This window comes from Nomascus leucogenys, chromosome 2 (genome assembly GCF_006542625.1).
Source record: "Nomascus leucogenys isolate Asia chromosome 2, Asia_NLE_v1, whole genome shotgun sequence".
In the NCBI taxonomy this organism is placed as follows: domain Eukaryota; kingdom Metazoa; phylum Chordata; class Mammalia; order Primates; family Hylobatidae; genus Nomascus; species Nomascus leucogenys.
The window spans coordinates 40,362,391-40,377,179 of NC_044382.1; the positions used below are offsets into that span (position 1 = coordinate 40,362,391).

General features: G+C 45.5%; 1 protein-coding gene across 1 annotated transcript in view; it reads left to right on the top strand.

The window, feature by feature from the left end:
* Nucleotides 1–14,789, top strand: part of CDC25C (cell division cycle 25C) — a 56,901-nt gene that overhangs the window by 852 nt on the left and 41,260 nt on the right. Inside the window, exons 2-6 of the mRNA XM_030828631.1 lie at nt 6,531–6,758; nt 8,101–8,195; nt 9,224–9,269; nt 11,993–12,026; nt 12,142–12,231. Coding sequence (XP_030684491.1) covers nt 6,531–6,758; nt 8,101–8,195; nt 9,224–9,269; nt 11,993–12,026; nt 12,142–12,231 — 493 coding nt within the window. The remainder of the gene's footprint in view (nt 1–6,530; nt 6,759–8,100; nt 8,196–9,223; nt 9,270–11,992; nt 12,027–12,141; nt 12,232–14,789) is intronic.

A 14,789-nucleotide genomic window follows, 5' to 3' on the forward strand; every position in this document is an offset into this window, starting at 1 on the left:
GGTTCAGTTGCTTGCGTTTGGGGGGGGAGGTGCGGGGAGGTGGGGAGAAGTGCGGTGGTCACACTTTCCTTAAACAGAAAGGGAAGGAGGAAACAGGCAGATGGGGAAAAGATGTTGACGGCGCTGTATTTCCACTTCAGGAAGACGAAACCACCTTTTATTAAGTCTCCACCACTACCACCACCTCCCACATGAGCCGAAGTTTAAGTCTTTTTTAAAGAGACTGAATGTAGATGTTAGTGTGTGAAGAGGTTGGGTTGATGGTTTCTGGCTCTCATGTAAATTCGAGTCTCAGCTAGCATCACAGATGGTTTAGGGAGACAAGCAAAAAAGTGGATAAAGGAGAGGCTTTAAATAATGCGTTCGTGTTGTGATCTCTTTGTAATACAAAGTTTTCTATTTTTTTAATTGATTGGAAAGTAGCAGTAATGCAAGTAATCTTCACTATTACACTTAGCAGCAAGTCCTCTGAAAGACATCTGTTTTCTGTAAATATTTTGTGCCTTACTCAAGACTGGGATAGGTAAATAGCTGTGATCAGCCGGAAAGTAGAGCCAGTGGCGGGGGTCTTCCTCACTGAGCCAGGGAGGGGAGGAGGCAGGAGCCAACAAGTCTGCAAACTGAAAAAGAGTAGAGGAAAAGTGAGGTACAGTACTAACTGAGAAAATAGGGGTGGAGAGATTTACCTTGCACTGCCTATTTCCCCTCGGCAAAAGGAGCAGAGTTAGGGGCCATGAAGTATGGGACACATGGTTTCCAATAATTGCTCCTATGTGCCAGACACCATGCTTTTTTTTTTTTTTTTTTTTGTAAAAACAGGGTCTTGCTGTTGCTCAGGCTGGAGTGCAGTGAGGCGATCATAGCTCACTGCAGCCTTGAACTTCTGGGCTCAAGCAATCCTTTCCATCTCAGCTTCCGGAATAGCTAGAACTACAGGGGTATGCCACCATGCCCAGCATATTTATTTCTATTTTTGTAGAGAGAGGCATCTTGCTATGTTGCCCAGGGTAGTCTCAAACTCTTGGCCTCAAACAATCTTCCCACCTTGGCCTCACAAAGTGCTGGGATTGGCATGGTGTCTCACACCTGTAATCCTAGCACTTTGGGAGGCTGAGGCAGGTGGATCACCTGAAGTCAGGCGTTCGAGACCAGCCTGGCAATATGGTGAAACCCCATCTCTACTAAAAAATACAAAAATTAGCTGGGCATTGTGGCACCCACCTGTAATCCCAGCTACTCGGGAGGCTGAGGCAGGAGAATCGCTTGAACCGGGGAGGCAGAGATTGCAGTGAGCCAAGATTGTGCCACTGCACTCCAGCCTGGGCAACAGAATGAGACTCTGTCTCAAAAAAAAAAAACAAACAAATGAACAAAAAACGAAGTGCTGGGATTCCAGTTGTGAACCACCACACTTGACCTACATACCTTGATATATATTCTCATTTTTTCTTACAATCATCAAATGAAACAAAACCTTCTCTGACAAATTAACAGCCCAAGAAGTTAAGTGACTGCCCACATGGTAGGCAAGGGTACTCTCAAAAAGCAGTCTAAAAGCCCTTGCTTTTCACCACTAAGCTGTTCACCTATTATTAATTAAATTAATAATTTAATTATTAGTTAAATGGTTGAGTTAAAAGTAGGCATTGGCTCATTTGCAAAACATTGAAAGAAACTGAGACCCAAAACAAAACAAAACAAAAAAACAACAAAAACAACCCTGCAAGTCAAGTTTCAGGCCTCATTTCAAAGGAAGGTTACATCCCCTTTCATCATCTATAAAATGGCCTCCCAGTGCAGCCCAACACTCCTACCCATAATTAAATCTCCTTATTCCACTTTCAGTTCCCAAGGGTTTTTTCCTCATGTCCTGCTCTTTCCCTGCTGCCCCCTTTTTAGACTTTTGTTCTTGAGCCACTGCTTTGAACTGCATCTTAATTGTGCCCTCATGGGCCAAACCCCATCTGTGACCCTGCTCCAGTGGGTTTCAGCAAAGGATACTCTCCATCCATATTCTGAGGGCTCCAGGGCCTGGAGCCAGTCATCCAGGAGGTCATCCAAAGGAGTGGAATCCATTGGCTCTAAGAGACTCTTCATTCCCTGCCTAGGAAGGAACAGCCGAATTGGAGGAACATGCACTCGATTCAGACCTTCCCTTTTCACCCAGTGAAAGCTAAACCTCTGCAAAGTGGGGAGAAGTAGGGCTAAGCCTACCAGTTATAAAAAGAACCAGGAATAGAAAACACACCCCTCAGCCCCTCTGCCCTGCAGAGGCTGGCTGGGAGGATCCCAGGAATGTAGGGTTCTTCTCCACTGCCTGATCTGGGCATACCAGGAGTGAAGGCTGTACCTCCTGTTCTTGTTTGGTGTTTCAGGGTGAAGCCCGGGCTGTCACTGTGCCCTGGCAACAACATGTATGCGTCAGACTGAGGTCAAGGTGAAGGAACACAGCTCACTGCTTATCACAGTGAATCAGGAGCCTAGATAGGGATTCCCCAAGGATGACATAGGATCAATGCCCTCAATCCAACAGAAAAAGTAAATCTTCAAATCAGATTAAACACCAAACTTCCCACCTCCCTAATATTCTTTCTTCTGGGAAGGATAACTTAGATATATTCCAACACCCTCAGAAATCAAGATATAAAAGACAATATTTGACTTCCCTTTAATTCTACTATTTCACAGTTTGTATGTATGCATGTAAACTTACATGTAATTAGCTAAGTATGTTGCAATTAGCTAAGCCAGCTGGAATCATGAGGAGATAGTAAAAATGTTTGCTAGGAAAACAACCTCATTAAGAAACGTAGAGCTTTTGGCCGGGCGCGGTGGCTCACGCTTGTAATCCCAGCACTTTGGGAGGCCGAGGGGGGATCACGGTCAGGAGAGAACGATGAACCCGCTCTACAAAAAAAAAAAAAAATAGCCGGGGTGGGGGCGCTGTAGCCAGCTCGGAGGCTAGACAGGAATGGCGTGACCGGAGGCGGAGCTTGCAGTGAGCCGAGATCGTGCACTGCACTCAGCCTGGCGAAGAGCGAGACTCGTCTAAAAAAAAAAAAAAAAAAAAAAGAGTTGTGGCTGGCATGGTGGCTCATGCCTGTAATCCCAGCACTTTGGGAGGCCGAGGTGGGTGGATTACCTCAGGTGAGGAGTTTGAGACCAGCCTCGCCAACATGGCGAAACCTCATCTCAACTAAAAATACAAAAATTAGACGGGTGTGGTGGCGCATGCCTGTAATCCCAGCTACTCAGGAGGCTGAGGCAGGAGAATCATTTGAACAGAGGTTGCAGTGAGCTGAGATTGCGCCATTGCACTCCAGCCTAGGCAACAAGAGAGAAACTGTGTCAAAAAAAAAAAAAAAAAAAAGTTTTTTTGTTGTTGTTTTTAGGAGACAGTCTCACTATGTTGCCCAGGCAGGCCTCAAACTCCTGGGCTCAAGTGATCCTCCCAAGTAGCTGGGACTACAGGCGCACCACTGCATCTGTAAAAAGTCTTAAGGGTGGCCAGGAGCAGTGGCTCATGCCTGTAATCCCAGTACTTTGGGAGGCCAAGGTGGGTGGATCATTTGAGGTCAGGAGTTCGAGACCAGCCTGGACAATATGGTGAAACCCCACCGCTATTAAAAACAAAAAAATCAGCCAGGCGTGGTGGTGGGCACCTGTAGTCCCAGCTACTCGGGAGGCTCAGGCAGGAGAATAACTTGAACCCAGGAGGCAGAGGTTGTAGTGGGCCAAGATCGTGCCACTGTACTCCAGCCTGGGAGAGAGCGAGACTCTGTCTCAAAAAAAAAAAAAAAAAAAAAAAAAAAAACACTCTTAAGAGCTAGGTGTACAAGTTCCATTTGAGAGAAGTCTTAGAAACTTATTTTTGGGGCTAGATTTTTAGAGAATTTGTTTTAGGAATGCTGCAACTTTGTCAGAGTGCTCAGATTTTAGTATATTTCCATCACCTGACATTGAACTAAAGCCACTTGGTTGACACCTTTGTTGTGACCACCTACAACTGCACTTACTTGAGAACCTGGTGCAGAAAGCACTGGTAGCCAGGTGTGCACTTGCCATAATCTATCTGCTTTTGCCACTGCTGGAGAATAACTTTGTCTGTCTCTACTTCCCACCTGCAGGGAAGTATACAGTTTCCCACAAAGTGTGATTATACTGTAGTCGTCAAAGCAGATAACAACTCATCCCACACTCCCTTAATCCCCAGCCTGATTTTCAAACTCACCTGGCATAGCAAGGTTCTGTGCTAACTCCCACACTCACTGTCTGTATCCTAGAGGACAAAGAATCTTCACACATCTTCTTTCTGGGGAAGCAGGTTCTACAGATGAAAAGGGTATTAGGATAAAAACCAGCTGGCTACACCGTGCCTCTCAGCCACTACCACCACCAAGATCCTGACATCAGACACGAGTTGCATTTTGACTTTTGTTTCTCAAAGCATGATCTGCAAGCCGTCTGCATGGGTAGCACCTGGGGGCCTTGATAATGACCCCACTTTAGACCTATTGGATTATCGTTTTTGGAGCCTACATCTTAAAGAGCTTCCAAGGTTATTTTGAACATTTTTATTATGGAAATTTTCAAATATACACTGAAGTAAGGAGTATGGGGTAATACCTTACCACTCAAAGTATGGTCGTAGGACCAGCTACCTCACCATCAGCTGGGGGCTTGTTAGAAGGGCAGAATCTTGGGCCGCAACTGCAACCCAGACCTCCCGAATCAGAATCTGCATTTAGCAGTTCCTCAGGTGGTTAGTGTGCAAATTAAACCTTGAGAAGCACAGATATGATGGACCCTCCTGCCCCCTATCACTGAACACTCAGGGTCAATATTGTATCATCAATACCCTCCCCCAGCACAGGATTATTTAAAAGGAAATCCCTAACATTAGGAACGTCTTTTTGTTTGTTTCACTCTAATGCCCAGGCTGGAGTGCAGTGGAGCAACCTCTGTCTCCCGGGTTCAAGCAATTCTCATGCCTCAGCCTCCCAAGTAGCTGGGATTACAGGTGTGTGCCACCATAACCGGCTAATTTTTGTATTTTTAGTAGAGACGGGGTTTCATCATGTTGGCTAACCACTGACCTCATGTAATCTGCCCGCCTCGGCCTCCCAAAGTGCTAGGATTACAGGTGTGGGCCAACGCGCCCGGCCAATAATTTATAAATATCACCTCGTCAATGTTCAAATTTTCATTAATAACCAATCTTTGAGGTCCTCTGGATTGCGATAAGGATTATACCAAGATGATTTAATTCCTCCACTTTCCCTGCAACGGAATTTCTTTTTACCCACATAAGCTAGCGTCTCTGAGATGCTGCACACTAAAAGAAACACCAAACAAAGCTCTTGGAAGGGGCTAATGCCTCAGCATAAACACACACACCCGTCTCGCCCCAACACTTGCCACACCGGCAGCAAACGCTCCATCTCCCGTGGAAGGCCAGCAAAACTTAGAAGAAAACGTCCGCGAAAACGGCACGAGAAAGAAGCGAGGAAAATGAAAAGCTAACAACACCTTACACCCAAAATAATCTCTCCTAGTATTATCCTAGCGAATGGTCATCACTAGTAAGGCGCGGTTTAAATCTCCCGGGGTTCGTGGGGCTGAGGGAAAGAAGAAAACAGAAAGGGTGTGGCGATTGGTGAGAGGGAGAGCCAATGATGCGCCAGGCTCCCCGTGAGGCGGAGCTTACACCGCAGCCTGCCTAACGCTGGTGGGCCAATCACTATCCTGCTCTGGCTATGGGGCGGGGCAAGTCTTACCACTTCCAGAGTAAGCACACGCCCCCGGGTGATGTGGGAGCCCAACGATAGGCCGTGAGGGCCTGGGCGCGCGCGGAGATTGGCTGACGCAGCTTAGGGGCGAGCGGGGATAGGTTATTGGGCGGGCGGAAGGTTTGAATGGTCAACGCCTGCGGCTGTTGATATTCTTGCTCAGAGGCTGTAACTTTGGCCTTCTGCGCAGGGAAGACGCTGAGTCCGACGTTGGCCTACCCAGTCGGAAGGCAGAGCTGCAATCTGGTTAACTGCCTCCTTTCCCCCAGATTTCCTTTCATTCTGCTCGAGTCTTCGCCTGTGTCCGATCCCTATCCACTTTCCCTCCTCTCGTAGGCAAGCCTCAGACTCCAGGCTTGAGGTAAGTCGGCAGCTGTCTGCGCCACGGAATCACGGAGACCCCATTGTCCCCCTTAGGGTCCAGTTGGGCCCCCACAGACAGAGGTTGAGAGGGCCGAATGGGCACTATCGCGAGTTACGAGACCAGGGTTCTTTCTAGTTAGGAGTCTCGAGCTGTGTGGCGTGGAAGAAGTCAAAATCCTCTCTTCATTCCATCTTTAAGGTCCTAAGGTTGCCTCTCGTCGGTGAATTCAGGTTCTAACCTGAAGCCAGGCTGTGAATCACCCTTCGGGGTTGCCCCTCTTCCAGCGCTGACCCGCCTGGCTGGAAAGGGTGGAGGAGTTTAGGAAAGCTGAGGGAACTGTGATGTACCGATATAGATGACGTTTTCCTCCTAGCTAGGTTTTGTTTTTCTCCTGGTGAAAATTCGACGACCATGTCTACGGAACTCTTCTCATCCACAAGAGAGGAAGGAAGCTCTGGCTCAGGACCCAGTTTTAGGTCTAATCAAAGGAAAATGTTAAACCTGCTCCTGGAGAGAGACAATTCCTTTACTGTCTGTCCAGATGTCCCTAGAACTCAAGTGGGCAAATTTCTTGGTGATTCTGCAAACCTAAGCATTTTGTCTGGGTAAATATACTTTTATTTTTATACTTTATTGCCTTTGCTATTTCCAAACAGTTGGGTTTGTTTGTTGGTTTGTTTTCAATTATCCCAGCTCAAAGGTCATGCTTTAAGTCTCAGCTCTGCCCTTGACTGTGTAACCCTTTTGAGTCTCACCTTCTTTTCTGTGACAAGAAATAATCTCAGCCAGGCGAGGTGGCTTATGCCTGTAATCTCCGCACTTTGGGAGGCCAAAGAGGGCGGATCACCTGAGTCTAGGAGTTCAAGACCAGCCTGGGCAACATGGCAAGACCCCGTCTCTACAAAAAATATTAAAAATTAGCTGAGTGTGGTGGTGTGCACCTATAGTCCCAGCTACTTGGGAGGCTGAGGTGGGAGGATTGCTTGAGCCTGAGAGGTGGAGGCTGCAGTTAGCCAAGATCGCCTCACTGCACTTCAGCCTGGGAAACAGTGAGACTCTATCTCAAAAAGAAAAGAAAAGACAAAAAAGAAATAATAATCTCTTCCTATCTTACTAGGATCTTGTGAGAATTAAATGATGTGATAATTGGGAAAAGTCTTTGAAAACCGCTGCATTACGAGTTGGTCACTTTATTAGTATTAATATTAGTGTTATTGCAGTTGTACTTTGAATTCTGATCATACCATGTCTCAACTAGCAAACAAAGAGAAGTAGTACCTGAGAAAAACTAGGGACTCCAGGGAGAAATCAAGCCTGTGTTCACGGTCCTCAGGACAGGGAATGTGGAGTCAAGATCCTCCTCAGCCAATAAACTCTGGGCCTCATTAAAAAATATATATATATCTGTTTCAGTATGTTGGTAAGGAGAAAATAAGGTACAGATTATGGTAGTGGGAGATTTTTCTCAGCCCAGTCTGAGATATTTTCAAAAAGCAATTAGATTTATTTGGACACTGTTCAGATGATCTGATAGTCATTAAGGGGTGTTTCAAATGAACAGGATTGGCCAGGCGTTGTGGCTCACACCTGTAATCCCAGCACTTTGGAAGGCCAAAGTGGGTGAATCACCTGAGGTTAGGAGTTCAAGACCAGCCTGGCTGACATGGTGAAGCCCCATCTCTACTACAAGTACAAAAATTAGCTGGGCGTGGTGACAGGTGCCTGTGATCCCAGCTATTTGGGAGGCTGAGGCAGGAGAATCGCTTGAACCCGGGAGGCGGAGATTGCAGTGAGCCAAGATCGTGCCACTGCACTTGAGCTGAGGGGACAGAGCAAGACGCCATCGCAAAAAAAAAAAAAAAAAAAAAAAAGAGGATGACATGATCTTTGACTTTTAAGGATATAACGATCTAATGGGAATTTCGATGTACTATTATGTCTCAACAGAGGAACCCCAAAACGTTGCCTCGATCTTTCGAATCTTAGCAGTGGGGAGACAACTGCCACTCAGCTTACCACTTCTGCAGACCTTGATGAAACTGGTAGGGAGAAGGGAGATAAAGGCCTCAAAAGGAAGAATAACTATTAAGGGAGAAAACACGGAAGTAGGATAGAGACGGAAGGTGTTGAAAGTATAAAAAGAATCTGCCTAGAGAGATGGAATTTTGTGGGTAACTAGAGGATTTTTGAGAATGATTAAGCCAATGGGAAGAGAAAGATAATAACACTAATAGGAGCTACTTCACATTTGAAAATGTTAGACAAGTAGGAATATATTTTGTTGACTGATTAACGGTGGGAATGAAAGTATAGTCATTAGGATATGAGAAGTTTTGTGCCTCAGTCTAATTTCAGCAGAGGCAAAGAAACCAGCATAAAGAAATATGTTGTTGGCCAGGTGCAGTGACTCATGCCTGTAATCCCAGCACTTTGGGAGGCCAAAGTGGGTGGATCACGAGGTCAAGAGATCAAGACCATCCTGGCCAACATGGTGAAACTCCATCTCTACTAAAAATACAAAAATTAGCTTGGCATGGTGGCACGTGCCTGTAGTCCCAGCTACTGGGGAGGCTGAGGCAGGAGACTCTCTTGAACCTGGAGGCGGAGATTGCACTGAGCCGAGATAGCACCAATTGCACTCCCGCCTGGCGACAGAGCGAGACTGCATCTCAAAAAAAAGGAAATATGTTGTCAACTAATTTTTATATGTTTTATATGAAATATTCCAAAAGGAATGTTTCATAAGTTAACCTTCCAGAATTCTAATTTCAGATTTTCTGAGTGATAACCTTTCTTTTTTACTCATAAGAAAAAAAAAAAAACTCCATAGGTAGCATAGTGTAGTGTTTCCCAACACTTTTTCTTTTAGTGACACATATAAATTCTTAAGTTTCTGTGAAATTGTACCTTGTGCCATGAAATGGGTACCAATTGAGAGGCTTTGTATTCAAAAGCTCAGTCCTTGAAATTAATATGGCTTACTGGTAATGAAATGAAGAAAATCTGAAGGAAAAACAGGACGCATGGACAAGAATAACTCCTTTTACTGATTCTTTATATTTGATTGCAGGTCACCTGGATGCTTCAGGACTTCAGGAAGTGCATTTAGCTGGCATGTAAGTTCTGTTGCTAAATGAACCCCACGCAAAAGCCTTTTAGCACTGGTCATAGAGATTTTATCCTGTGCAGACTCTGCAGAGTACAAAACCTTTCATACTGGGTATAAGTGGGCTTTGAGGCCTAGTTCCTTACCTTGAACAGTTTCTAAGTTTTCCAGATCTAAATAGTGTTGTGAAAATGAAGGCTATTCATTTTAACTATCATAATCAGAAGTATTTATAAGGAAATGAAGGAAAATGGTATACTACACTTATGTATAGGCTTTTATTTGTATGTGAAAGGTGCTGTATCTTAGTAATTGAACGTACAGAGTGGCCGGGCACAGTGGCTTACATCTGTAATCCCAGCACTTTGGGAGGCCAAGGCAGGTGGATCAGTTGAGGTCAGGAGTTCAAGACCAGCCTGCCCAACATGGTGAAACCCCGTCTCTACTAAAAATACAAAAATTAGCCGGGTGTGGTGGCATATGCCTGTAATTGCAGCTACTTCGGAGGTTGAGGTAGGAGAACTGCTTGAGTCCAGGAGGTGGAGGTTGCAGTGAGCCGAGACCACGCCACTGCCCTCCAGCCTGGGTGACAGAGCGAGACTCTGTCTCAAAAAAAAAAAAAAAAAAAAGAAAGTACAGAGTGTAGGCTCTGGAATCAGTGTCTGGATTCCTGGATTACTACTTCATTCACCAGTTGTGACTCTGACAAGCTTTTTTTTTTTTTTTTTTTGAGACAGAGTCTCGCTGTTGCCCAGGTTGGAGTGCAGTGGCACGATGTCGGCTCACTGCAGGCTCCGCCCCCCAGGGTTCATGCCATTCTCCTGCCTCAGCCTCCCGAGTAGCTGGGACTGTAGGCGCCCGCCACCTCGCCCAGCTAATTTTTTGTATTTTTAGTAGAGACGGGGTTTCACCGTGTTAGCCAGAATGGTCTCGATCTCCTGACCCCATGATCTGCCCGTGTCGGCCTCCCAAAGTGCTGGGATTACAGGCGTGAGCCACCGCGCCCGGCCGACAAGTTTTTTTTTAACTTCATTGGATCTTAATTTTTTTAATTTGTAAAATGGAGACAATAATAGCACTTCTCATAAAGTAGCTATTGTAAGGATTAAATAAACTGTGTATCTAGCACATACCAAGCATTTTATTTATGTATTTAATTTTATTTTTGAGATGGAGTCTGGCTCTGTTGCCAAGGATGGAGTGCAGTGGTGCCATCTTGACTCACTGCAACCTCTGCCTGCCTGGGTTCAAGCGATTCTCCTGCCTCAGCCTCCCGAGTAGCTGGGATTACAGGCGTCCACCACCACACCCGGCTAATTTTTGTATTTTTAGTAATACAAAAATGGAGGCTTCACCATGTTGGCCAGGCTGGTCTTGAACTCCTGACCTTAAGTGATCAGCCCCCCTTTGGCCTCCCAAAGTCCTGGGATTACAGATGTGAGTCACTGGGCCCAGCCTGAATTGCTTTAAATGCTCTAACCCAGATAGATAATGAAATCCATGGAGGGAGGATAGAAATTAATTTTTTTTTTTTTTTTTTTTTGAGATGGAGTCTCACTCTGTTGCCAGGATGGAGTGCAGTGGTGCGATTTCGGCTCACTGCAACCTCCGCCTCCCGGTTTCAAGCGATTCTCCTGCCTCAGCCTCCTGAGAGGCTGGGACTACAGGCACATGCCACGAAGCCCAGCTAATTTTTGTATTTTTAGTAGAGACGGGGTTTCACCATGTTGGCCAGGATGGTCTCTATCACTTTGATCCACCCACCTTGGCCTCCCAAAGTGCTGGGATTATAAGCGTGAGCCCCCGCACCCGGCCTTTTTTTTTAAGACGGAGTTTTGCTCTTGTAGCCCAGGCTTGAGTACAATGGCACGATCTCGGCTCACCACAACCTCTGCCTCCCAGGTTCAAGCGATTCTCCTGCCTCAGGCTCCCAAATAGCTGGGATTACAGGCATGTGCCACCACGCCCGGCTAATTTTGTATTTTTAGTAGACACGGGTTTCTCTGTGTTGGTCAGGCTGGTTGCGAACTCCCAACCTCAGGTGATCCGCCCGCCTCGGCCTCCCAAAGTGCTGGGATTACAGGCGTGAGCCACCGCGCCCGGCCAGAAATTAAATTTTTAAAAAAAATTAGCCCCGGCCAGGCACGGTGGCTCACGTCTGTAATCCCAGCAGTTTGGGAGGCCGAGGCGGGCAGATCATGAGGTCAGGAGATCAAGACCATCCTGGCTAACACGGTGAAACCCCATCTCTACTAAAAATACAAAAAATTAGCTGAATGTGGTTGTGGGCGCCTGTAGTCCCAGGTACTCAGGAGTCTGAGGCAGGAGAATGGCGTGAAACCGGGAGGCGGAGCTTGCTGTGAGCCGAGGTTGCGCCACTCCAGCCTGGGTGACAGAACCAGATTCCATCTCAAAAAAAAAAAAAAAAAAAAAATCAGCCCCAATACACTGTGCTGGAAAATTAGTAAATTGTAAATTGTATAAACCTCGTTCATCTTTGGAACATGTTATATGGTTATGCAGGCAAAATGAGGGTCTTGTCCCCAGAATGTCACTTGAGTCTTGATATTTACCACAGAGAATACCCTATCTATTGTTGTTGGAAGAGACATATCAACTAGGAATAGGGCTCCTAGAATGAAATAAAAAAAATGTTGGGATGCACCAATCCACTGAAGAATAATCAAACAGTATTTGGGGCTAACCTGACAGGCAGTTTGTTTTAATCTGCAGGAATCATCACCAGCACCTAATGAAATGTAGCCCAGTGAGTAGCCTCTCTTTTTTGGGTTTTGTTTTGCTTTTCAGGTGGGAGGCAGAGGGTTTCCATTGCACCTGTGGCTTGAGGATGCTGGACATTCTCAGCAAACTCTCTTTTTTAGGCACAGCGTCTTTGTAGCACTCCGAATGGTTTGGACCGTGGCCATAGAAAGAGAGATGCAATGTGTAGTTCATCTGCAAATAAAGAAAATGTGAGTGTTTAATGGAAACCTAGATATATTGGCAGTTTTATTTTTTAAGTGAAGAAACTTGTTGGTATCATAGTGAGACATAGAACTGTTTTTACTTCGTATGCTAGACAAGCAAACTGTATTACTATGCGGGAGAAAAATTCTTTGTTTTTGTTTTTTCTCATTAAAGTTTGGCCCTAGGACAGACACCCAGCTCCAAATCCTCCGCAGTAGGTCATCATTATTTCTCATGTTCAGTTGATCATTTTAAGGACAAAAATTACCCTTACTGTAGTGTAAGGGATTTAGGAGGTTTTTTTGTTTGTTTGTTTTAACAGGTAGGGATAACTTGCATAACTTGTTCACGGATTTTTTTTTTCACGACTTTACATGCAAGTGTAGATTAATTTCTTATTCCCCCCTTAGTCTAGCTTTTATGCCCTTATTCTGAGGAGGCCATGGTACTTTTTATCTAAACCTTAGGCCATCCGTCGTTCCAAGTTAAAACTAGCCTCTCCAGAGCCACCTCATCACTAAGATAATTCTGTATCTAATCCCTTCAACTAAGCCCCTTTTCTAGACATCTTTTTTTCTTCCCTGCCTCCCATCCCTTTCCCCAAATCATTACCATAAAAGATAGCTGCTGTTCTTTTCTTACATTGACTTAAGATAAACTCATGTTTTTGGCTGTTCTAATCAGTTTTTTCTTGATTTAATACTGTCCTTCTAATCTCCATTTATAATCACTTTTTATTCATTTATTTTTGAAACTGAGTCTCGCTCCATTGCCCAGGCTGGAATGCAGTGGCGCAGTCTCCGCTCACTACAACCTCTGCCTCCTGGGTTCAAGTGATTCTTGTTCCTCAGCCTGCCAAATAACTGGGACTGTAGGCACGTGCCACCATGGCCCGGCTAATTTTTGTATTTTTAGTAGACACGGGGTTTTGCCTTATTGGCCAAGCTGGTCTCAAACTCCTGACCTCAAGCAATCCACCCGCCTCAGCATCTGAAAGGGCTGAGATTACAGGTGTGAGCCACTGCCTGGCCTATGATCACTTTTTTTTTTTTTTTTTTTTTTTGGTGAGATAGAGTTTTGCTCTTGTCCCCCAGGGTGGAGTGCAATGGTGCAATCACGGCTCACTGCAACCTCTGCCTCCTGGGTTCAAGCGATTTTCCTGCCTCAGCCTCCTGAATAGCTGGGATTACAGGCGTGTGCCACCACGCCCGGCTAATTTTTGTATTTTTAATGGTGACGGTGTGTCACCAAGTTGGCCAGGCTGGCCTTGAACTCCTGACCTCTGATGATCTACCCACCTCAGCCTCCCAAAGTCCTGAGATTATAGGCGTGAGCCCATCACGCCTGGCCAATAATCACTTTTTATTTTTTTTATTTTATTTATTTATTTTTTTTGAGACGAAGTCTTGCTCTGTCACCCAGGCTGGAGTGCAGTGGCACGATAATCACTTTTTATTTTTTTATTTTATTTTTATTTACTTATTTTTTTTGAGACGGAGTCTTGCTCTGTCACCCAGGCTGGAGTGCAGTGGCACGATCTCGGCTCAGTGCAAGCTCCGCCTCCCGGGTTCACGCCATTCTCCTGCCTCAGCCTCTCCGAGTAGCTGGGACTACAGGCGCCCACCACCACGCCCGGCTAATTTTTTTTTATATTTTTAGTAGAGACGGGGTTTCACCGTGGTCTCGATCTCCTGACCTCGTGATCCGCCCGCCTCGGCCTCCCAAAGTGCTGGGATTACAAGCGTGAGCCACCGCGCGCGGCCTAATAATCACTTTTTAAAATCTCACTATCCCCTCCCCAGGCAGGCTCCCTACTCCTACCCCATCATTCCTTTTACTTGTAACCAAAAATTATTATCTTCCAAAGCAAATCTACATGCCGTATATCAAATCCACATCATAATTTGCATCTTCAAATGCAAGTTTATATAGGGTCAGGATATAGGGTCAACTTTGATTACATGAAATGTGTATTGTGAGGGTTATTCATGGCTTCATCAGATGAAATTTTTTTATCAGGGCCAGCTGACACTTCTCTTCCCCAACTAATGCAGTTTTTCTTATGCAGGAAAACAGCACTTTGAAGCCCTTGGAGTGGCAGGCACCCAGGAACCTGAGGTTTCAAGATAGACCAGGAGAGCCTTATGTGTCTCCTCTTTCTCTGCTGGTAAGTCATTGAACATCATTATTAAGGGTCAGTTGAAGTGTTATAGGCTATAGGATGGCAGCTCTGGATTTATGAACCTTTGAATTTTTCTAAACTGGTATCATCAAGCCAAATTTAGATGAGAAAAAGGGGGTTGGGGAAGTAAAGTTTGAGCAGGAAAAGAGAGGAACAATATGTCCTATGATCTTCTTGTTTAAGTTTTAGGAGGAAAAAATATGTCTTGGGCTTCTTTTTTTTTTTTTTTTTTTTGAGATGTAGTCTTGCTCTGTTGCCCAGGCTGGAGTGCAATGGCGCGATCTTGGCTCACTGCAACCTCTGCCTTCCAGGTTCAAGCGATTCTCCTGCCTCAGCCTCCCAAGTAGCTGGGATCATAGGTGCCCACCACCGTGCCCGGCT